At 43.1% G+C, this 25,465-nt stretch overlaps 1 protein-coding gene across 1 annotated transcript in view; it reads left to right on the top strand.

Annotated features, from left to right (window-relative positions):
• The window catches only part of TMC7 (transmembrane channel like 7), a 35,286-nt gene that overhangs the window by 3,834 nt on the left and 5,987 nt on the right, over positions 1-25,465 (top strand). The window contains exons 2-11 of the mRNA XM_069734132.1: positions 2,301-2,538; positions 7,518-7,666; positions 9,044-9,205; positions 10,869-10,951; positions 13,314-13,459; positions 14,175-14,322; positions 16,548-16,721; positions 22,130-22,284; positions 22,865-22,982; positions 24,032-24,129. Of these exons, the coding sequence (XP_069590233.1) occupies positions 2,301-2,538; positions 7,518-7,666; positions 9,044-9,205; positions 10,869-10,951; positions 13,314-13,459; positions 14,175-14,322; positions 16,548-16,721; positions 22,130-22,284; positions 22,865-22,982; positions 24,032-24,129 (1,471 nt within the window). The remainder of the gene's footprint in view (positions 1-2,300; positions 2,539-7,517; positions 7,667-9,043; positions 9,206-10,868; positions 10,952-13,313; positions 13,460-14,174; positions 14,323-16,547; positions 16,722-22,129; positions 22,285-22,864; positions 22,983-24,031; positions 24,130-25,465) is intronic.

Here is a 25,465-nt window from a genome sequence, read left to right as displayed (position 1 = left end):
TGTCCGATACCTTACGGGGCCATGTCCTTGCCCATAAGGGGCCATGTCTGTGCCCATAATGGGCCATGTCCGGGACGTTACGGGGCCATGTCCGGGACGTTACGGGACCATGTCCGGGACGTTACGGGGCCATGTCCGGGACGTTACGGGGCCATGTCCGGGACGTTACGGGACCATGTCCGTGCCCATAAGGGGCCATGTCCGTGCCCATAAGGGGCCATGTCCGTGCCCATAAGGGGCCATGTCCGTGCCCATAAGGGGCCATGTCTGGGGTTATGTAGTTTTTTATTTTTCCTCCTTGCCTGCTGTAACTTTGCACTTTTTGGAGGACAGAGTTGGGCTCGGTATTTTCTGGTATCAGCTGTAGTTTTTATCATTAAAACATATGACTTTCTGATCGTTTTGTAATTAATTTCTTGTCGTTTCTACCATATCTATTTTTGTTTTGTGTCATTGTCTGGTATAAATATTAGCATTAGTTTGGATAATTACGCACATGGCGATACCATTTTTTTTTATATTTTAATAATGTTCTGGGAATAATAGGGTGATTTTAATAAATATAAAACATTTTTTTGGGGGGGTTATTGTCTTTAGGGGGCTTTAATCCTCTGACCACATGTACAATATACAGAAATATCGAATCGGATCACATTAGGCTGAAGCTAATGACACTCGGCCCCAGCTCCGTGCTCCGCTCTTCTAACTTGAGAGAATCGCTGCACAGATGCAGAGGAGACGGAGAAAGTAACTTCTCCATCTCCTCCATTCCCGGCGTCTGCAGTAATCTGACTGCACTTGGATGACATCAGAGTACAGTCCGATGTTGCACACATAGACTTGTATGGGTGAATGCGACTGGATTTTTAGATTGTTTGCTCATGCCAAATCGGCACGATAAAATAATCGCAGATCTGAGCTGCCCCATAGAATAACCCTGGGCCGAGTGCTATCCGATTAAACATCTCAGATAGCAGTTGGCTGTGTTATACGCTTGTGTGACTCTGGCCTAAGAGCTATTTCTTCTACATGAACGTATGTGAAGACAACAGTTCCCTTGATTCACACACAGCTCACATCCAGCCTGTATTACTGGTAGAGACACTCCTATGCAAGAACAATCTGACACTTGGTCAGGCTGCAAACTGCATGTGAAGGAGTATGATAACGAGTAAAGGAATGAAGATTGAATGAATGAGTTAATAAAATTACACTAAATTTAATTCCCTAGCAATAGCCACTGACTTGTGAAAATCAGTTTCCATGTCACAGGTGTCCTGAAAATATGTTAGGCTACGTTCACAATTGCGGTGCGTCGGGCGCAACCGCGGCGATGCATGCGTCATGCGCCCCTATATTTAACATGGGAGCGCATAGACATGCGTTGTCTTGCGTTTTGTGACGCATGCATTTTTTTTGCGTCCAAAATCGGCCAAAAATGGACGCATGCGTCACAAAACAACGCGTTTTTGCATGCGTTGTGCGTTGCGTCGCCGACGCAACACACAACAACGCAAATGTGAACGTAGCCTTAGTGGGGTCTGTCTTTTTCTCAGCTTTATTTCAGTGGATTTTAGGACCACAGACCCCATCAAAGTTGAGCTGAATGGGGGTCTATGGGGCCAATCGTCAGCTCTAGAACTGTTCACATTCTGCCAGGGATAGGAACAGCTAATTGATGGGGCTGCTGGGAGTCAAACCCTCCCCCGATCTGACCTGTCCTAGGTATCGGTCATCAATGTCCTAGCAGTGAAACGCCCCTTTAAGTCATAGTTATATTCAGATGTCTTAAAATGAAAGTGTATATACATTGTTTCCTAATGGGAAAACACTTAATACAAAAGTTATATTGTGGATCAGGATGAATTAGCAGTGGCAACAAAATGTCATCGTTTTCCCAGCGTATCACTTTACTACCACAGCTGTAACTGGACCGATGTCTTTTTTTTTTTTTCGAGATCACGAAACTTGTTTTATGATTCACTGTTATTGTTATAAGTCGTTCACACTTGTATTGGTTTTCCACCAGTTTATTATTATTATTCATATATAAAAGATTCTAGAACTCCCTCCAATCTTTCCAGGAAGAGTGCTATGTGATCTCTGCTGCGTCTGGGTAGTGGTATATGCCTCCTGGTGATGTATCCGTGTAACAAGAATGAACCATAGTAAAGTGCTCACTATCGAATTCTGTCTCTGGGGCCTGCTGACAAGTTGCGGCAAGTCTCCGTCCATCTTACTACTTTCTGACGACTACTACTTGGGAGTTCAGCAATGACGTGAAGCTTTTTGTATTTCAGATGTCTTTCTCCCGGAAGGAAGCGCGGTTACCCCTAACCAATTCTTACACGAGTTACCAAGTTACCAGACCCTGGTGCGAAGAAAACCATCCAATTATGGAACGATGGAATCGAGGAGAAGCTCGCGGCCAAAACTTTCCCTGGCCCGGGGGCTAAGTCATATAGAGGCTACGGATGCCGAGCTCAGCACTCCGCCGCGAGAGTTTGCCCTCAGCATGCAGGAAAAAAGAAGATTGAGGTTATTATTGCTGACGCTTATGGTTACAGGCATGGCTGTATATGCAGGAGGTTGATTAATTGTGCTTCCCTATGGAAAAGTAAAAAAAAAAATTAAAAAGTCATTAAGGCCACGTTCACTCCTTTAGTATTTGGTCAGTATTTTACATCAGTATCTGTAAGCCAAAACCAGGAGAGGAACAATCAGAGGAAAAGTATAATAGAAACACGTCACCAATTTTGCATTTATCACCCACTCCTGGCTTTGGCTAACAAATAAGGAAGTAAAAAAATACTCGCCAAATATTTAACAATATTAAAAAAAAAAAAAAACACCACCGTTCTTTTCCTCCAGTTAAAAATAAAGAAACGATGAAAAAAATCATATTTGGCATTGCCACATTCATAAAAGTTTGATCTATCAACATATAAAATGGTTTCGCCCACAGGGTAAGCATTGTAACGGAAGAAAAAAAAATCAAAAAGCCCAAACTGATGAATTTTGTTGCTTTACCTCCCATAGAAATATGTAATAAATGATTAAAAGATCGTATGGACCGCAAGATGGTACCATCAAAAACTAAAGCTTGGCACTCAAAATGCAAGCCCTGATCGACTTACATAGACAGAAAAGCGCAGGTTTCAGCAAAATGGCAGCCCAAATCAATTTTATTAATTTTTTTTTTTTTTTTGTACAAAATTTATTAATTTTTTTCAGCCACTTAAATGGGGGGGGGGGGGGGGGAACGGTGCCAGTATAGTAATATCATTGTAATCATACTGACATGGAGACTTATGTTGTCAGGTAATTTTTATTTGTTTTTTGTATTGTTTATTATATGAAACAAAGGGCAATTATATGTGTAATATTTAACATTTTACTCAACATTTATCAAAAATGTATAAGCACTAAAACAGTAACTAAATTAAAAGGAAAAAAGAAGTCACATCTGCCAAAAATAAAAAGGTGATGTTCTTGATGACATGTTACTATCAAATTTTGTCTTGAGGATAAGGGCGAATCATGCGAATATCAAAAAGATATAATAGTTTCCCCTTTTTTATAACTTTTTTTTCACATTACACCAATTGCACATATTTCATTAAGCCGTTCCCTAATATACGGTGTTCTGTTGCCTTTGCAATATCTCAGGATTAAAATTTTGGCTGCATTTATAAAATGAAAAGTGTATATCGGTTAAGTTTAGTATATTTCATGTTTCTGTTAAATATAAGGTCAATTTTACATAGTTGAAAAAAAATGAAGCCTCCCCAAAATCTGTTTTTTTTTTTTTTACGTTTCTCAGTACTTTACAGTAGGGAAAAAGAATATTTAGTCAGCCACCAATTGTTCAATTTCTCCCACTTTAAAAAGATGAGAGAGGCCTGTAATTGACTTCATGGGTAGACCACAACTAAGATAGTCAAAATGAGAAAACAAATCCAGAAAACCACCTTGTCTGATTTGGCAAGATTTATTTAGCAAATTATGGTGGAATATAAGTATTTGGTCATTAACAAAAGTTCATCTCAATATTTTGTTATATATCCTTTGTTGGCAATGACAGAGGTCAGACGTTCTCTGTAAGTCTTCAAAAGGTTGGCACACGCTGTTGGTGGTATGTTGGCCCATTCCTCCATGCAGATCTCCTCTAGAGTAGTGATGTTTTGGGCCTGTCGCTGGGCAACTCCCTCCAAAGGTTTTCTATGGGGTTGAGATCTGGAGACTGGGTAGGCCATTCAGGGACCTTCATATTTGTCTTACAAAGCCACTCCTTCGTTGCCCTGGCGGTGTGCTTGCGATCATTATCATGCTGGAAGACCCATCCACGTTTCATCTTCAATGCCCTTGCTGATAGAAGGAGGTTTGCACTCAAAATCTCACCACATATGGCCCCATTCATTCTTTTATGTACACGGATTAGTCGTTCTGGTCCCTTTGCAGAGAAACAGCACCAAAGCATGATGTTGCCACCCCCATGCTTCACAGTAGGTATGGTGTTCTTTGGATGCAACTCAGCATTCTGTCTCCTCTAAACACAACGAGTTTTGTTTCTACCAAACAGTTCTACTTTGGTTTCATCAGTCCATATGACATTCTCACAATACTCTTCTGGATAATCCGAATGCTCTCTAGCAAACTTCAGACAGGCCCGGACATGTACTGGCTTAAGCAGTGGGACACATCTGGCACTGCAGGATCTGAGTCCCCGGCGGCGTAGTGTGTTATTGATGGTAGCCTTTGTTACGATCGTCCCAACTCTATGCAGGTCATTCAGTTGGTCCCCCGTGTGGTTCTGGGATTTCTGCTCACCGTTCTTGTGATCATTTTGACCCACAGGGTGAGATCTTGCGTGGAACCCCAGATTGAGGGAGATTATCAGTGGTCTTGTATGTCTTCCATTTTCTAATTATTGCTCCCACAGTTGATTTCTTCACTCCAAGCTGGTTGGCTATTGCAGATTCAGTCTTCCCAGCCTGGTGCAGGGCTACAATTTTGTTTCTGGTGTCCTTCGACAGCTCTTTGGTCTTCACCATAGTGGAGTTTGGAGTCAGACTGTTTGAGGGTGTGCACAGGTGTCTTTTTATACTGATAACAAGTTCAAACAGGTGCCATTACTACAGGTAATGAGTGGAGGAAAGAGGAGACTCTTAAGAAGTTACAGGTCTGTGACAGACAGAAATCGTGTATGTTTCCAGGTGACCAACTACTTATTTTCCACCATAATATGCAAAATAAATCTTGCCAAATCAGACAAGGTGATTTTCTGGATTTGTTTTCTCATTTTGACTCTCATAGTTGTGGTCTACCTATGATGTCAATTACAGACCTCTCTCATCTTTGTAAGTGGGAGAACTTGCACAATTCGTGGCTGAAAAAATTATTTCTTTCCCCACTGTATATTGTCAAATGAATGGTGTCATTTAAAAGTACAACTTGTTCCTCAAAAAATGAGCCCTCATAGGTGTTTATCAATGGAAAAATAAATTTACTATGGCTCTTCTGAAGAATTGGGGAAAAACAAAACGAATATACTCCCAATGGTTGTGGTGACCAATTACAGAGCAATCAATTGTATAGTGGCTGCAGCGGGATCCGTCATTCCAATAGGGTTGGATCTGCAGTACCCATCCGCGGCCACTATACAGTTGATGGCGCTGTGGAGGTCTGCAGTTGATATCACTACCGCTACCCTGTGTTGCTGCATAGGTGAATACAGTAATTTCATTATGCAGGTACTCACTTATGGGTGGGATTCCAGCGGCCATGAACTTCACATTGATCCTGGCAGATCCTTCCAATTTAGATTCTATAGTGATTGTTGCCACAATGTGAATTAATAAGCGATGGCTTTTAGTGCGAGTAGATCCTATGCCACATGATACGTAAACGGTTCATTCTCATTAGAACAGACGTCTATTATTCCAAAATGACCTTGTATTCCATTGTTTTCTGACTTGTAACCGAGCCAGAAATGAAAGCTCTGTGTACTACAGTGTTTCTTTGTGACACAGAGGAGAACAATGGCTGCAGCAAAGTTTGCAGATCTTTTCTATGTATGTGTGTGTGTGTATACAGTATATCGATAGATGGAGTTATGGAATGTTTCCCCAAAAAATAGGAAACGGTCTTACATTATTTTTTGTTCTGAAAGATGGGTTAGGTCTTATTTACAGGGGATGTCTCATTTTTTTTTTTTCACATGAGCAACAAGATACATTTATTCTTGAGCAAAAAAAATAACATGATTAGATTTGAATGAATGTTTGTCGCACGCCCTGAGAAATTGCCCAGTTACGACTTTGGCCCTGACTGTAACTAGGGCTTATTTTTGGAGTAGGGTTTATATTACAAGCATATTCCAAAAATCCAAGAAAACCAGACTAGGGCTTATTCTGGTACCAATATACTTACTGCCGGTATGTGGTACCAATAAAAATGGAAGCTCTCCACTCAAAAAATTGAGCTGTCTCATGGCTCCATCAACGAAATAATTCTCAGAATATGGCAACGCGAACCAAAGCATCCTTAGGCTGTGTTCACAATTTGCATTTTTGATGCGTTTTTTTCCCGCAACCAAGCTCTGCTCTCTTGGCAGTAAGAAACTTCAAAAAACTTAAAAAGCTTCAAAAATGCAGGTTTTGCGTAGATTTTGCTGCTTTTTTTTGTCAATGTACATTAGTTTCTTGTGCATGCTGATAACGTTTTGTGCATAAAAAAATCAGATTCTACTTCATCAGGTCCCAAAAGCTAAGGTATTGCACAAAAATACAGAGGACAAAAAAACGAAACGAGCTGTATGCATGAGATTTCTGAAATCTCATATACTTTACTGGTGCTGTAAACTGCAGATGAAAATGTGCATAAAGAAACGCAACATGTACACATATCCCTTTTAAAAAAATAGCTATAATAATTAGCTAATTTTGGTATCGTCCAGAAGACTCCTGTAGGCACAACCCGTACCTCAAAAAAAATAAAATACAAGGCCTCATACGGCCACGTCGAAAGGAAAGTTAAAAAAGAAGTTATGGCTTTGGGAAGAATGGAGAGAAAAAAAACAAAAGTACAAAGTGAAAAATTGCCTGGTGATGAAGGAGTTAAGGGGCTTTCTGGTTTTCCCACCATTAGCCTATCTTAGGACTGGCAGGATCTCCAGAATGAAGGTGCCACAATCCCAGTACAGTGCTGTGGTCTCTTGGCAAATCTTCCTTGCACCTCTGCGCCCCCCTCCACCTACTGTGCTGGGGGCTACAACAGTCTCATTCACTTCCATGGAGCGGGTGAACGGGAGCGCTGCGGTGTACTGATCAGATCCTAGTGATGTTCCAACATGGGACCCGCTCTTTTTTTAAAGATTGGGCTAGATGACGTTTTCCGCTTTCAAGTCCGGCGGTGACATTGATACGATTTTGTAGCTTGTTTTATAGGAAAATAGCAATTACTATCTTAAGAAAATTTCTCTTTATTTGTGTTTTTATTTTTTATTTTTATTAAAGGGATGAGCAAGTGATGTATTCCCAGCAAACCAGAGGCTGGACTCTTTGGAAAGACAACACTAGAAATTTTAGCAAAAAATTCCATTATGATTCTTTATCCTTCCTAAAGCAACTGTGGCTCTGGAGGTCCAACATTCATGACATTGAGGGTAAGTGTGAGAGGCGACTGGATCAATGATATGAGCGGACCTTGGACTATTCCCTCTAGTAACCGGTTATTTGTGAAGAATGCCTTCCGCAAGGTGATCCTCCCACCCCTGATGTTGTAGAACAAGACGTGCACTCTCGCTAAGGGTGGTGCAGACTGAACACTGAGGGATGCTCCAGATTATAGTCATACAACAACAGTCGCACTCAAAGAAAGGTTTTCGGAGATTTGGTTTTGGTCTCAAAAATTGTGTTTTTCTTTATTACAAACACCAAAATAAAGGTAGCACCGCAGTGTTTCAAGGTAGGTAACGTTTCGACCCACAGGGTCTTTCTCAAACCTTACTTAGAATTGTCGAGCGGAGCGAAGGGCACGCACCACCACCGCAGACACCAGTATCCTCACAGCTACAGCCCCGAACGGGACTCCTACACCCATCCAGGGACCTATGCCCTTCGCTCCGCTCGACAATTCTAAGTAAGGTTTGAGAAAGACCCTGTGGGTCGAAACGTTACCTACCTTGAAACACTGCGGTGCTACCTTTATTTTGGTGTTTGTAATAAAGAAAACCACAATTTTTGAGACCAAAAACCAAATCTCCGAAAACCTTTCTTTGAGTGCGACTGTTGTTGTATGACTACCTCCCACCCCTGAGTCAGGGACGGCTAATAGCTGGGAAAGCGGAGAGCGAGCGGGTGAAATGCAAGACTAGAACCGTAAAGCTTTGTATCGCGTGTGCCCAGCGTCTCTTCCTTTGCCAAGGTCCTGGCATGGTCCTCGGCTGACAGCACTGCGTTAAAGGGGTAGTACAGGATTAGAAAATAAAGGGGTTTGCTTTAAATTGACCGTAGGAATGGTGCATTCTGTGACATCACTCTCCAGCGGCTTAAGAATCATTGACTTGTATACCTGAGCCCATACATATGTGCAAACATGAGACCCCTGTTCTATCAATCAGTGGGGTCCCAGCTGTCTTATTTCCTTCCCCTCACCCCCAATTTCACTTATTTTACTTAGAATAACTATGTAAAATACTTATTCATCACCGTCAGGAATTGATGTGGATTTCGGTCTGGATTTTTTGCCGAATTCACATCAAATTGGCCGATATTCGGCATCCAGTGTAAGTGTATAAGGTGTGTAATTCCCATTCACATGCAGCAGAAATAATCTGTATAGAATAATGACAAGGTGTTTGGATTATGACCGCTATCCCCTCCTCAGCTTTGTGATAAGTTTTAGATTTCGGATAGTCATTTAAATGTAACCATATAAAAGATATCATATCTGTACCGTGCTCACATGCGCTAATCTAGGTTGATAAGATCTATGTGAGGGAATGTTATTCCTTCTAACCATCCTTTATCCTTATTTTTAGGTAAATTTGGTACTGGCATTGGGTCTTACTTCTCGTTTCTGAGATTTGTGGTGCTGCTGAATTTTGTCATTTTCCTTTTGATGTTCTGTTTTATAACCCTGCCACTTGTCATTTCTAAAATGGAAGTTTTCAACAGCACCCAAATAGTGTCATCCAGTGCTGGTAAGAAACATGTTTTCTTTTTTCTATATTTAAAAGGGTTCTCTTCATTATTATAAATTGTAAAAACAAGCGACTTTATAATTTACTACTTATTAAAAATCCTCTCCGTCCTCAAGCTGAGGGATTTTTAATTTTGTGTATTGCTCAATTCCTCGGTCACCAGCCACCGTTGCAGACAAAGGTGGCCTTGCTCCTATGTAAGGAATAAAGCGCTTACAAGCTCTTTGCTCTGGAGCTTGCTGATCACTGGATCTGGCCGGCTTCAGTTCCCCTGCCTCCTACGTGCAGCGTGGGAAAAGGCACAATGCAGACCAGTGACGTGACAATCGTGGTGGTGCAAACTGTCAATGATTCAGGAGCACGTCGCTCCCCGGCAAGCAGGGAGCCAGAAGGCAGGGGAACAGTGCGCTCAAGAAGTTCTATCAGGAGAACAAATCTGAACCAGAGTATTTTGACTCAATATAATCCAAAGTTTAGTCACATTAGGTTCGATTCATCAAGACCGGCGTCGTTCACGCTGATCTTGATAAGTGGACGTACTGGAGTCAGATGCTCCCGATTCACGCCTTAAGTTAGGAGCGTCTGACTAGTGGTGTTCTCATCCGTGCTCCTCGCCACAAATCTTACTCCAGTTGGGGATTGGAGTGAGGTTTTCTGGAGTAGGAAAAGCCACAACCTGCCATGAATTAAACAAGCTGTGGCATCCCGCTGGTGTGGAAATGTCAAAAGTCGCATAATTTGAGCACACCTTGGAAACGCGCCAAAATGTTGAGACTTTTCAAAAGCTTTTACACCAGAATTCTGGTGTGAGAGCTTTGACGAGTCGTTCCCAATGTAAGTAAATGGAATATTTTCTAATACCATGCTGCAGGCTCCTAGGTACTAGTGATGAGCGAGTGTACTCGTTACTCGAGTTTTCCGAGCATACTCGGGTGTTCTCCGAATATCTTGGGCAAGCTCGTAGATTTTTGTGTCTCCGCAGCTGCATGATTTGCGGCTGCTAGACAACCTGAACACATGGGGATTGTTAGGGAATCCCCACATGTATTCAGGCTGTCTAGCAGCCTTAAAGGGACACTGTCACCTGAATTTGGAGGGAACAATCTTCAGCCATGGAGGCGGGGTTTTTGGGTTTTTGATTTACCCTTTCCTTACCCGCTGGCTGCATGCTGGCTGCAATATTGGATTGAAGTTCATATTCTGTCCTCCGTTGTACATGCCTGCACAAGGTAATCTTGCCTTGCGCAGGCGTGTATTATGGAGGACAGAGAATGAACTTCAATCCAATATTGCAGCCAGCGGATAAGGAAAGGGTGAATCAAAAACCCCAAAACCCCGCCTCCATGGCTGAAGATTGTTCCCTCCAAATTCAGGTGACAGTGTCCCTTTAAATCATGCAGCTGTGGGGACTCAAACATAATATAGCAGGCCCAAAATATTCGGAGAACACCCGAGCATGCTCGGAAAACTCGAGTAACGAGTATACTCGCTCATCACTGCTAGGTACATAGTCCTCATCCTGAATATTCGGCGTTCCTTGCATACCTGACCAAGATCTTTTGGACACTGAACTAAAGAGATAGACCCTCAATTGCAAAGATTGACCCAATTGCGCTTTATACGGATATGGAATTTTGCCTAATACTTATTTTCCTGTTTTCAGAGACTGAATGTTCAAACTACTCCCCACCTAGCCGAGTACTAAAATATTTCTACACTAATATCGTGGATCTGCTGTCTGGGACGGTACGTGTCCGGCCTTGGTTATTGGAAGACCTCCTTTCTCTTTATTTCCTTCTGATTGAATAAGAAATGGGGATGTCCATGAAATTGTAGTACAAGAAGCTTAGCTGCTTTCCAGTAGCTGCTACGTACAGGGGTTCTCCAGCAATGATATTGATCGGTTAATAAACGTCTCGTGGCTGAGACCCCCACTGATCACGAAAATGAGGGTCTCGAGCCCCAGTTCTATAGCTTGGGATTGGATTGGAGCAGCACATTCCTGCTGTCATCATTTCACGTGTAAGGAGACTATAGGGATGGTGTTCTCCATCAGTCCTATAGATCATAAAAGGTGCTGCAGTGCACATGCCGAACCATGCCATTCAGTGCGGAGATGCAGGAGCTCGGGACCCCTGTCATAGAGATCAGTGGGGTTTAGGCATGGGTAACCTTTTCTAGGGATAAACCTTATTCTTGGGGAGACCACTTTCTGACACGATGAACCTGATACCGCTAAATCTGAAAGGAAGGTTCTAATGTCAGGTGTGTTTGCCCCCATGAGTTATAGCCTGGCATCCTGCTCCATGCCACTCCATGGAAAGCCCTGATGTATCAGTACTTCTCAGCACTTGGTTGTTTCCAGCAGTCCTATAACTATAGACGTCAGTCCTTCAGACTTCTTTTAGTATTTGAATAGCTGGGGGGGATCGTTAGGGTCGGAGTGGTTATATCTGCATAGACTTAATATCTATCACTTATCCTATAGACTAATGTTAAATCTTTTGGGCCAAAACACTTCTGAAAGAAGCTGGTCTTCAGTTCGGTCAGTGCATCATTTTACATGAATGATCCCCCTACCATTTTGATCTAGTTCTTAAAAAAGGTGTAAAGCGACAATGCCACAATAAGTGAGTCTTTATAGATGACAGTGTAAAGGATTATTCCCATCTCTGAATTTCATGGCTATAGTTATAGAAAGATTATAGAGCAGCTGAAACGCGTCGTTTATGATCTGATGTAATGGAGTAAATCTTGGAAAACAATGTCATCGTACATGAGTGCCGCCGGTCTTTGTATAACTATATGCAAGTGGGTCCAATCCCTTGACGTGAGCATCACTGTCTTAAGAGTGCCAACTGGAAGTGTGTGTGGACTGAATGTCATGGCTGAGACAGGGATCTAAGGGGTAAGGTTTCTCCATGTGGAGAGTGACATGCCGGGTCAATCATGCCAGTACAAGGAGACTTAAACGCTTCTTCAGAGAGGAAGAGGATTTGCGTTCTAGTGCTACCTATTGGAAGTAGCAATCCTGTAAGTTAATATGGACTTTTTATGCAAGTCTCCGCATACTGGCATGTCACTCTCCAGAAGGAGAAGGGTTACCCCTTAGATCCCAGTCTTCACCTCTCACCTAGCCAAATCAGTTCTCATACTTTGCACTGACGAGGGGCTATAGCCCAAAACGAGATGTTATGTCCTTCAAATTGAGAATCTGGTTTGTGCTTTTAATCTTAAGTCATATTGCAAGGCTCGTTAAAAATGTACTTATTGGGTTGCTACTTCCTATAGGTAGCTCTACAGTTAACGTCCTTTTCCTCTCTAAAGAGACAGTTTGCATTCATGGCCGAGGCAGAAATCACTGCGTCCATGTCCCAGCGGGAAGTGCATCTACTTTATGTTGTTTTTGTAAGGCTCTTACAAATAAGTGGGAAATGAGGGAACTTCTTAGCAAAATGAGCTATACATAACTCCTGAGTTGTGGAAACGGCACAGCTCATTGTAGTATGCGGAGTGCATAACTCCCATTCATTTCTAGGGGAGTTAAATAAAACCCACAGCCCAGCTTCACTCGGATGTTCTTGTAAGCCCACATTTGGGGATCGTGACTTAAAAGCAATTATTCTCATCTCTACTATGAAATACAAATATGGGTATAACCCTTTTAATAGGTGTTTTCCAGCACTTTAATGTTAATGGCTAGGTCATCAATATCAGATCGGTGAGGGTCGGACACCCAACACACCCGTCAGTCCGCTCCGTGCAGTGACGGCCGAGGCCAGATGTAAATAATGTGTGGATCAGAACATCGCCTTTCCATCACACAGTTCAGTGGTCGCTGCTGAGTAAGATGATCAGCTCCTAAAATATTAGTTGTTGATCTGCAGTAACTGGGAGCGACAACTACACAGTATGAATTGAGCTCTGGTGTTCCTTACTGAACTGTATACATCTGGCCACTGCAAAAAAGCTGATCGGTGGGACTGCGGGGTGTTGGACGTCCACCAAACCGATACTGATGGCCTACTCTAAGGATAACTCAACCTCTCTAGAATGAACCTTTAGATATTAGTGTTGAGATCATTCTGAAAATGGGCTTCTCTTTCAGGGTTTTCTTGAAGTTACTTATTTATTCTATGGATTTTACACCATAGACTCCGTCACCGTTTACAATTTCAAGTACCGGCTGCCACTAGCCTATGTACTGGTCACTATCATCTACCTGTTATTAAGCATCTTCTGGATTGTGAAAAGGTAACGTTGTCGTTTTCTATGACATTTTGTATGTAAGTTTAATTCCATTAATACCAGAGATGAGCATATTGTTTTGCGAGACTCCGGTCTAACGTCGGCTGATAGACGGGAGACCCGAGAATCTACCTTTCGGCAACCCCAATGCAGCAGGGCTGGGGCAACGTCATCTGTGTGACCTGCGGATAGACCAGAGGCCCGTAAATTGATCCACTCATATCTAATTAGTACTTATTAAAATTACATTTGCAGTGAAATGGCAAAAATACCAATCATGATCATTTTGGTTTCATATGTTCTGATGTTGGTTAGTCAAAGAAATCCACGTGGTCAGGAGTGTTGGAAAAACTACAGGCTGATACTAAATTTTAAGTATACACGTGTGAGAAATGGTTTTAAAAAATCATGTTTTAAAAAAAAAAAAAAAAAAAAAGTCAAGAAAACTCATAAGCTGTGTTATACCGAAGATGTAGGAGGAGGTTGACGATTAAACACCCGTGATCACCTGGTGACCGATCATTATGACGGCACCTCCGTACTTATTTTAGTCCATATTGGATGTTGGTTGCTGAGCCTTGGCCATACAATTTTAATAATGCCAGGTAGGGACAAATGATAAATCTAGCACTGTGCTTTCCCAGAAAGAGCCTTCTTAAGAAGGATTAGCGGCTATTGACGACTAAGAACTTGACGTTTTGTTTTTGCACGTTCTCCCCAGGGCGGTGGAAGGTTTTAAACGCAGCCTTGTACACAATGAAGACAGATTTCAGAGCTTCTGCAATAAAATATTTGCCGGCTGGGATTTCTGTATTAAAGACCCGTACTATGCTCGTCTGAAGCACAGCACTCTGCTGCACGAGTTACAGGCGAGTGACACGTAGCCATGGAGTCTCTTTGTTTGCCATGTCATGAATCCTTTTCTTATTCTGCCTTAACACACAATGGAAAGTCTTCATCCTCACCTTTGTCCGGTAACATACAGCTGACACCCCTCTGCAATTACCAGGACTGCAAATACTGGTGATCCCTGACGTTTAACCCCTTATGAGATAGTGACTACTGCATGTAAGTGGCTAGGCCAAAGGAGCGAGCACGCTCTGCCATCTCATAGCCCCCAGTGATGCGATTGTGGGGTGCCAATGCATTTTTATGGTAGCCGAGGGCCTAAGAATGACACTTCATAGCTGCCATTTTACTGACAAAGGTAAAAAAAAACCACGGGAGTGGTACTTTAAAAATAGATTTAAAAAAACCCAGATAAATGGCATCTTTAACAACCCGATAAAGGGATCACATTCTTTCCTACAACGAGTGCTAAAAAAAATAATGCCAAAATTGCTGTTGCTTGTTCATAGCACCTGAAGGCAAAGCAATCAGTCGTATGTAGATCAAAACGGCACTAACTCATCCCGCTAAAAAGGAAAAAAAAGTGATCGTGCAAATGTAGTAAAAACATTAACATTTTGGTATAAAACTGCACCTTAGGCAAGTGGTTCAAAGTGCTGTTTGTGAAGGAAGCGAGTCCAGCTTCAATCCATAAAATCGAATCCTTTATGTCATGATTAAAATAGATATGGCAACACTAAAATATTCCTAGGCATGGGCATGATTGGGGATAAGGGGTGCAAGGAGGTGAAACCAGTCACCTTTCGAAGGACTGCTGCATTCTTATACTTTGATGATATTTTAGTGTTGCCATATCTCTATTTTAATCATGAAATAAAGGATTTGATTTTATGGATAGAAGCTGGACTTGCCTCCTTCACAAGCAGTAGCAACGTCTGGCAGAAACGAGACTCTTGGCTTCCCCACAACAGAAACTTGCCTGGTTTCCATCAAGGGTGAGCTGAATTTTTTTGTTACTTTTAGTACTGTACATTGCCAGGTAGCTGCAACTATCAGGGTTAAGTCAGGGACTACTAATCAGAAAAGGCTCTGGGCAGGTAGGAGGAGGGTCACAGGGTCCTGGTATGTCCACTTTTTGCTCAACTCTTCTAAGAGACATGGTTGAAAGCGTTTTCAGGCTTTTATGGCCATGAGAATACAGCCTTATTCCAGTCATATACACGTGTCCTACTGGTGCCTGAGCTACGGGTGCACCTGATGTAAAGTTCTGTGGCTGCGATGAGCTCAGTAAGATGTTTTGCAATGCCACACATATCATCTAAAGAGACCTGGCGTGAGAGATGTCAGCTGCTGGTAGTATGGGCAATCCCATTATGTTTTTTGTTGTGGACTTTTAATCACTTCTAGTTAAGCAAATTTATTTTGTTTTCTAAAGGTACCGTCACATTAAGCGACGCTGCAGCGATATAGACAACGATGCCGATCGCTGCAGCGTCGCTGTTTCGTCGTTGTGTGGTTGCTGGAGAGCTGTCACACAGACGCTCTCCAGCAACCACCCTGGTTACCATTGTAAATGTACCGGTACCTGGTTACCGATGTTTACCCTGGTTACCATTGTAAATGTAAAAAAAACAAACAGTACATACTTACATTCCGGTGTCTGTCCCCCAGCGTCAGCTTCCCTGCACTGTGTCAGCGCCGGCCGGCCGTAAAGCAGAGCGGTGACGTCACAGCTGTGCTTTACGGCCGGCCGGCGCTCACAGTCAGTGCGGGAAGCTGACAGCGAGGGGACAGACACCGGAATGTAAGTATGTAGTGTTTGTTTGTTTTTTTACATTTACAATGGTAACCAGGGTAAACATTGGGTTACTAAGCGCGGCTTAGTAACCTGATGTTTACCCTGGTTACCAGTGAAGACATCGCTGAATCGGCGTCACACACGCCGATTCAGCGATGTCTGCGGGAGATCCAGCGACGAAATAAAGTTCTGGACTTTCTGCTCCGACCAACGATGGCACAGCAGGATCATGATCGCTGCTGCGTGTCAAACACAACGATATCGCTATCCAGGATGCTGCAACGTCACGGATCGCTAGCGATATCGTTCAGTGTGACGGTACCTTTAGACTAAATAAGTGACAGATCCTTCCAAGGAAATGTTTACCATGGTAGTCAGCCGCCGGTATTGGCACACTTCACTTTATTAACTCCTAGATATTTATCAGTTCATTGTTTTTCCTTGCAGACTGATTTAGCAGAAGAAAGATTGCGGCACAGAAAGCAGAAGCGAACGCAGAGAGAAACGATTAAAATCTACTCCTTGAGAATTTTCCTGAACATTATCGTCATTGCAGTGTTGTGTGGCTGCTTCTATGCAGTCTACTTGGCCACGACCTATTCACAAGAGAATAGCAATGCCGTGAGTATCCATCTGTGCGCACCTGGTGCCACTGGTAAGATAAGAGACCTAGAGATTGTCAGGAGGGTGGCACCATTACCATACTTACAGGGGTGCATAACCAGAAATGTAAGAAGTCAGCTTTCCTCCTCTGATTATAAAGTGGGTCTCATCAGTAACACAGTGTTCAGTCCTATTTATGTAGCCCCTGTTCAGTGTTTGCAGGACTAATTCATGTTATACTATTGAACTAATGGGGTAGGAGTGTGAAGATGTAGACTTTTAGAATATGTGCACTCGTTGAGTAAAATTTCTGCTTCTCTTGGCAGGAAAGAACGCAGCTGAAAAAAACGCGCGTTTTTGCCTAATTTTAGTTAAGTCAATAGTGAAAAACGCAGGGCAAAAACACACAGAGAATTGACATTCTGCAGATTATTTTCTGCACCAAATCGTCAAGTCAAAAATACTTAATGTGTGCATGACACTTCAGGTTTTTCATTCAGTTTGCTGACCTCAGGATTGCTTCAGGTTTATCTAGAGAATCTACAAGGAACAAACACACCAAATTTGCAATGTGTGCACACAGCCTTAAGGTACCTTCACACTCAGCAACTTTACAACGAGAACGACAACGATCTGTGACGTTGCAGCGTCCTGGATAGCGATCTCATTGTGTTTGACACGCAGCAGCGATCTGGATCCCACTGTGATATCGCTGGTCGGAGCTAGAAGTCCAGAACTTTATTTTGTCGTCAGGTCGGCGTGTATCGTCGTGTTTGACAGCAAAAGCAACGATGCCAGCAATGTTTTTACATGGAGCTAACAACCAGCGAGAACGATAAGTGAGTCGTCGTTACGTCACTGGATCGCTCCTGCATCGTTCTGGAGTTGCTGTGTTTGACGTCTCTACAGCGACCTAAACAGCGACGCTCCAGCGATCGGCTCGTTGTCTATATCGCTGCAGCGTCGCTGAGTGTGACAGTACCTTTAGGTAAGCTACATAACATTTTCCAGGAGGTCCACAACAGCGTAGTACTCTGTATTGTTGTAGTTCAATGAGTTCTCCAGGCATAGAAAAAGATAAAGTAACTAAAGGAAATGTCAGTGTAAATTCCTAATTATTTTTAATTTGCAAATCACACTTGGTTTGTCTAGAGAGGTACTCGCTATAGTACAAAAATGGCTGCACTCATATTTACAGAAAGTTGGCCTTAAGGGTATGTGCACATGTCAGGATTTCTTGCAGAAATTTTCCTGACAAAAACCGGACATTTCTGCCAGAAATCCGCATGCGTTTTTACCGCGAATTTACTGCGTTTTTTTTGCGCATTTTTTCCCAAATGCATAGAATAGCAGGAAAAATGCAGAAAATCCGCAAAATTAATGAACATTCTGCTTTTTTTACCGGGATGCGCTTTGTTTCCACAAAAAAAACGCATCATGTGCACAAAACATGCAGAATGCATTCTAAATGATAGGATGCATAATGTATGCGTTTTTAATGAGTTTTTATAGTGTTTTTACCGCGAAAAAACCTGAACGTGTGCACATAGCCTAAATGTTATTAGGGCAGGTGCCTGAGGCTGTGAGCATGTGTCATAGGAAGCTCTGCTGCTGTGACTTGGAGCTAAACTATACTACATACTGTCATGCTGTCTCCATGTTACAGCAGCCACTTAGAATTCTGAAGGACCTAGTGGACAGCAGTGTGAGCAGCCTCTTCTTACCTCAGCACTCCTGGTATCTCCAGTATCAGATCAGGAGACATTGTGGACAGTAGTGTCAGTAGCCTCTTCTTACTTCAGCACGCCTGGTATCTCCAGTATTGGATCAGACATTGTGGACAGTAGTGTGAGTAGCCTCTTCTTACTTCAGCACGCCTGGTATCTCCAGTATTGGATCAGACATTGTGGACAGTAGTGTGAGTAGCCTCTTCTTACTTCAGCATGCCTGGTATCTCCAGTATTAGATCAGACATTGTGGACAGTAGTGTGAGTAGCCTCTTCTTACTTCAGTACCCCTGGTATCTCCAGTATTAGATCAGACATTGTGGACAGTAGTGTGAGTAGCCTCTTCTTACTTCAGTACCCCTGGTATCTCCAGTATTAGATCAGACATTGTGGACAGTAGTGTGAGTAGCCTCTTCTTTCTTCAGCACGCCTGGTATCTCCAGTATTAGATCAGACATTGTGGACAGTAGTGTGAGTAGCCTCTTCTTACTTCAGCACCCCTGGTATCTCCAGTATTAGATCAGACATTGTGGACAGCAGTGTGAGTAGCCTCTTCTTACTTCAGCACCCCTGGTATCTCCAGTATTATATCAGACATTGTGGACAGTAGTGTGAGTAGCTTCTTCTTACTTCAGCACGCCTGGTATCTCCAGTATTAGATCAGACATTGTGGACAGTAGTGTGAGTAGCCTCTTCTTACTTCAGCACCCCTGGTATCTCCAGTATTAGATCAGACATTGTGGACAGCAGTGTGAGTAGCCTCTTCTTACTTCAGTACCCCTGGTATCTCCAGTATTAGATCAGACATTGTGGACAGCAGTGTGAGTAGCCTCTTCTTACTTCAGCACCCCTGGTATCTCCAGTATTAGATCAGACATTGTGGACAGCAGTGTGAGTAGCCTCTTCTTACTTCAGTACCCCTGGTATCTCCAGTATTAGATCAGACATTGTGGACAGCAGTGTGAGTAGCCTCTTCTTACTTCAGCACCCCTGGTATCTCCAGTATTAGATCAGACATTGTGGACAGTAGTGTGAGTAGCCTCTTCTTACTTCAGCACCCCTGGTATCTCCAGTATTAGATCAGACATTGTGGACAGCAGTGTGAGTAGCCTCTTCTTACTTCAGCACCCCTGGTATCTCCAGTATTAGATCAGACATTGTGGACAGTAGTGTGAGTAGCCTCTTCTTACTTCAGCACGCCTGGTATCTCCAGTATTAGATCAGACATTGTGGACAGCAGTGTGAGTAGCCTCTTCTTACTTCAGTACCCCTGGTATCTCCAGTATTAGATCAGACATTGTGGACAGTAGTGTGAGTAGCCTCTTCTTTCTTCAGCACGCCTGGTATCTCCAGTATTAGATCAGACATTGTGGACAGTAGTGTGAGTAGCCTCTTCTTACTTCAGCACCCCTGGTATCTCCAGTATTAGATCAGACATTGTGGACAGTAGTGTGAGTAGCCTCTTCTTACTACAGCACCCCTGGTATCTCCAGTATTAGATCAGACATTGTGGACAGCAGTGTGAGTAGCCTCTTCTTACTTCAGCACCCCTGGTATCTCCACTATTAGATCAGACATTGTGGACAGCAGTGTGAGTAGCCTCTTCTTACTTCAGCACCCCTGGTATCTCCAGTATTAGATCAGACATTGTGGACAGTAGTGTGAGTAGCCTCTTCTTACTTCAGCACGCCTGGTATCTCCAGTATTAGATCAGACATTGTGGACAGCAGTGTGAGTAGCCTCTTCTTACTTCAGCACCCCTGGTATCTCCAGTATTAGATCAGACATTGTGGACAGTAGTGTGAGTAGCCTCTTCTTACTTCAGCACGCCTGGTATCTCCAGTATTAGATCAGGAGACATGGTGGACAGTAGTGTGAGCAGCCTCTTTTTACTTCAGCTGTCCTGATATTACCAGTATTAGAACAGGTAGACTGTGTGGACAGTAGTGTGAGCAGCTTCTTCTTACCTCAGCACTCCTGATATCTCCAGTATTAGAACAGGTAGACATGGTGAACAGCAGTGTGAGCAGCCTCTTCTTACTTCAGGACGCCTGGTATCTCCAGTATTAGATCAGAGATGGTGGACAGTAGTGTGAGCAGCCTCTTCTTAGTTCAGCACCCTGGTATCTCCAGTATTAGATCAGGAGACATAGTGGACAGCAGTGTGAGCAGCCTCTTCTTACTTCAGCACGCCTGGTATCTCCAGTATTAGATCAGAGATGGTGGACAGTAGTGTGAGCAGCCTCTTCTTAGTTCAGCACCCTGGTATCTCCAGTATTAGATCAGGAGACATGGTGGACAGTAGTGTGAGCAGCCTCTTCTTACTTCAGCAAGCCTGGTATCTCCAGTATTAGATCGGGAGACATGGTGGACAGCAGTGTGAGCAGCCTCTTCTTACTTCAGCACGCCTGGTATCTCCAGTATTAGATTAGACATGGTGGACGTTAGTGTGAGAAGCCTCTTCTTACTTCAGCACGCCTGGTATCTCCAGTATTAGATCAGGAGACATGGTGGACAGCAGTGTGAGCAGCCTCTTCTTACTTCAGCACGCCTGGTATCTCCAGTATTAGATTAGACATGGTGGACGTTAGTGTGAGAAGCTTCTTCTTACTTCAGCACGCCTGGTATCTCCAGTATTAGGTCAGATATGGTGGACAGTAGTGTGAGCAGCCTCTTCTTACTTCAGCACGCCTGGTATCTCCAGTATTAGGTCAGATATGGTGGACAGTAGTGTGAGCAGCCTCTTCTTACTTCAGCAGTATTTTTCCTAAAGAGGTTGAATCATCTCAAACATTTGTAGTCTTATTTCTAGATAATGGTACCATGTCTGATATACAGGGGTCACATTGGTCATCTTAAAGACAGTCTATCAAGACAAAATGATCTTCAATCCAAGTAGAGGCACACTGTGCACCCTTGCCATGGCACCTTCTCCCCTACTGATTTTCCATCGTTCTCCACCCTCCCCTGTTTCCAGTAAAGTCAGAACTGACCATTAAGGAGGAGGATGGAGTAAACAGATGGGAAACAAGTGGATGGGAAGGTGCTGCATTGAACTGTTCGGCCATGGTACAGGTCCATTGATCGACTGTGCTTACTTAGATCAGTCAATTTGTGCTGACAGACTCCCTTTCAGAAAAAAAGTAATCGTTAGACTGAAGAAGCAGTGGTGCTGGCAAAGTGTTGTCACCCTTCATCTCCAGTTATCTTTGAGACTATAAAAACCAGAGCAGCACAAGATGTTGGTATAGTGTGTGTACATTTATATATTGCAATTTACTTAGAGGGTTTGTCCAGTCTAGGGGTTCAAGTCTGCAGTCACTCTATCACTGCAGACTTGTGCATTCTCCCAGTGTGCACTGTCAGGATTCACTGGGAGCAGGCAGTGATGTGACCACAAGTACGGTATACTTCCCGACACATTCCAACTAGACGTGTCTGGCCTTCCTCAATACACTTTTATTGAGCGACGCCTTGCACATCTAGTCTGCATATGACTGTATGAATTTATGTGCCTGAAGCCTGAACAACCCTTTTGAAAGTGACAGCAACTTATCAATGTATAAAATATTACTTGTCAGTAGCCTCTTACAAGAATAGTCTTTTTATTACCATGTCCGCTAGGTTTCATTAGTAATGTGCAGTGTTATCCAGATAAGAAGCCATTAATGCCTATAGTTCTCCTTGCCCCGTTTCCAGATGAGCACTCAGAATGACGGGCTGAGCCTGCTGGTGGAGTATCTCCCATCCATTGTAATCACTATTGCCAACTTTATCACTCCCATCATCTTCGAAAATATAGTGCGCTATGAAGACTACTCTCCGGGGTTTGAGATCCGCTTTACTCTTATAAGGTAAGTAACCCTCTCATTGTGAGTTACATATATTATGTTACATATATTATTTTTTTATTTTTCTGATGTGCCTACATGACCGCATCTTCCCACGGTGCACCATCTGCGGTTTCCATACAAATGCTTTACGGGATGGTATTCATAGGCATTAGTGGTCACAAAGGCCATCAGTGCCCATCCCATGACACGGGAGCTCCTGCTTCCATCACCCTATACAGATCTCACCTCTGTACACAGGCCTATGACGGCTTATTTTAGTCCTTATCAGTCCTTTGCTTTAGGTTTTGCCTGTACGGGGCTGCGTTCCTGCTTCATTGAGCAAATAACTAACACCTTGCAGAACAGCAGAAAGTCCCCCAGCCGCGAGGATCCCGGACTGTAAGAACCTGACTGCATTGTCATATTCTTGACGCAGGTCAAACACTTTGTGATCAGTAGGCGGCAGACTGCTGAAACGTTCACGTATTCACCTAGAATATACAAGTCGCATTAGTAAGATCACATACATGTTGGTGGAGATATGAAAAGTAAAGTGGTTCCAAGTTCCTCCAATGGTGGTCCCTTGGTGTTCCCAATACAGGTGCGTGTTTGTCCGGTTGGCCAGCATTGCTGTACTGCTCTTCTCCTTATGGAACAAAATTACTACCTGCTCCATTAAGGCTTGTCCAACCTGTGGCTACAACTACATAGACTATCCAGTAAGTGATGTGTCAACTATATAATGTGCATGTAGGTTTGCTGACATGTGCCCTCCATGTGTGATTCTTGGGGGGCTAACTTCTGGCATAGCGCAGCTTTTGTGCGGATCGCCGTTCTGCTCCGTTCACGTAAGTTGTGATGAAATGCAATCCCAGACCCTACATATGGAAGAGAGATGATCAGGGAGCGGTATCGGGGGTCACAGCTTCACTGATCTACTCATTAAAGGGATATTCTAGGGCAGTGTTCCCCAACTCCAGTTCTCAAGAGCCACCAACAGGTCATGTTTTCAGGATTTCCTTAGTATTTCACAGGTGATGGAATTATTGTCTGTAAAGGTGATGCAATTATCACCTGTGCAATACTAAGGAAATCCTGAAAACATGACCTGTTGGTGGCTCTTGAGGACTGGAATTGGGGAACACTGTTCTAGGGGTATGCTATCATATATCCTGTAGCTTGTTCATACCCAATTTTCTCTCCTGTAAATTCTTTACCTGTCACTGATGCTGTCCTCAGTATGCAAAAACATATCTCCATGCTAGAGATGAAGGGGTAGATTTGCCAGTACATTTAAAGGGGTTGTCCAGTAGTTAGATGTTGATGGTCTATCCTTATGATGATGCCTACACTTGGCGGCCCAACAATCGGCCAATAGCAGGTCCTGTGGCTTCCGTGAGTAAATACTGTATGGAGTTGGGACAGCTCAGCGCTATACACTTATTGTAGTGATCTGCAGCACCTGGGAGCGGCCACTACACAGTATACAGAGCTGTGCTGGTTACTTCCAACTACACCTGGAGCTATAAACAGCTGATCGGTGGGGGTGCTGGGTGTCAGACCCCCATCAATCCGATGGACCTATTCTAGCCTTGCGTTATCATTATCGAAGTTCTGCATCACCTCTGTCTTAACCCTATAGTGTGTGTGTGTTATATATTATATAATTTTTTTATTTCCTTTTTATGTTTGATGTTTGGAAAGATTGTACAAATGTTAAAAAACTCTTAGCAAATCTTCTATTATGTATAATTCTCTCTTCCTACAGTGTTGGGAAACCAGGGTTGGACAAGAAATGTACAAGCTCATGATCTTTGACTTCTTAATCATTCTGGCAGTAACCATTTTGGTAGAGTTTCCAAGAAAGTAAGGCGTCCCTTTTTTTTCTTTGTTTGTTTCATTTATCATTCAGTCAACCATTACATTATCTGTTTATTCACTAAAACTTTTATTTTATCCATTCCCAGTTTTATTTTTTTTTACAGCTATGGCACTTACTTTTCTTTTTCGATATATTCCCCCCCCCCCCAGATCCATAACTTTTTTTTTATCTTTCCATCACATCACATGGCCGTATGAGGGCTTCTTTTTTTGCGAGTTGTAGTTTCTTAATGAGGCAGTTCATTTGACTAATTAGTAGAAAAATAAAGATCCAAGTGTAGAAGATTTAATAAAGATGTAAAGATCCCAAATCTGTGGTGCAAATATTGGATTTTGTTTTTGCGGCTTTCATTGTAATGTAGAATTGACCTTTTCGTATGATTCTCAGCTCTGATCCTGGCTGTCACACTGATCTTCTGAGTATTCAGCTTTGTTGGGTTTTCTTAATCTTCCATATTATTCTAGAGATAAGGGTCCTTTTTATTTGGTGCAAATTTTTATGGTCTTTACCAAGAGGGCGGTATTATCTGGGGGCGTGTCTTTTTGACTCTTTAATATTACCCTGTGAGCCACGCCCCCTTGGTGCACTATAAAAAGGCCCAGATCTCTGGAACTGTATGGCGGATTTAAAGAGAACCTGTCATCAGGCGCTGTTCTACTGATTTTATAGATGCCTTCAGTGCAGACATTTTCTGCCTACTTGTTCTTTAATGATCATTAGATGGTTGGATGCGCACAGTGTTCTTACCGTGAGCTTCAGGAAATTGGTGTTTGTGCATGCGCAGGTTTAGATTTCCGCTTAATGACAAGCCGAGATCTCAATCCGCACATGCGCCACCACCCTCACCATGGTAGGTAAATTTTCTCATGTGCTGACATCGGCACCATTGTACTGAAGCCCGCAAACAGATCAATCTGCGCAAGCGCCACTTGCGGCTAAGATGGTGTCTGCATGAAATTTGAAAAAGCATCAAGATACCAACACGAGAGGTAGCTGAGGGGCCGTGGCAAAGAACTTAAAGTGGTTGTCAGTCAAAAATGATAACCCAACACATGAGCGTGGCCTCGCTCCTTACACTTGTATGGAGTGAGGCTGCACCCCCCCCCCCCAGTGACCCAGACGTCCAGTGGGCATGGCCGACTAATGGGTGCAGCCTCGCTCAATACAAGTGTATGGAGCGAGGCCACACCCATTTGTCGGGTTCTGGCTGGGACTATGTGTAACGCATACGTTCCCGCCGGTCCCAGCTCAGAAACCAGCGAATCTTTGCAGTACACAATGCGTACACTGGGGGAATTCTTAAGTCTGCAGTCACACAGT

This window comes from Ranitomeya imitator, chromosome 7 (genome assembly GCF_032444005.1).
Source record: "Ranitomeya imitator isolate aRanImi1 chromosome 7, aRanImi1.pri, whole genome shotgun sequence".
Lineage (NCBI taxonomy): Eukaryota > Metazoa > Chordata > Amphibia > Anura > Dendrobatidae > Ranitomeya > Ranitomeya imitator.
This window is presented reverse-complemented; position numbering and strand designations above follow the sequence as displayed.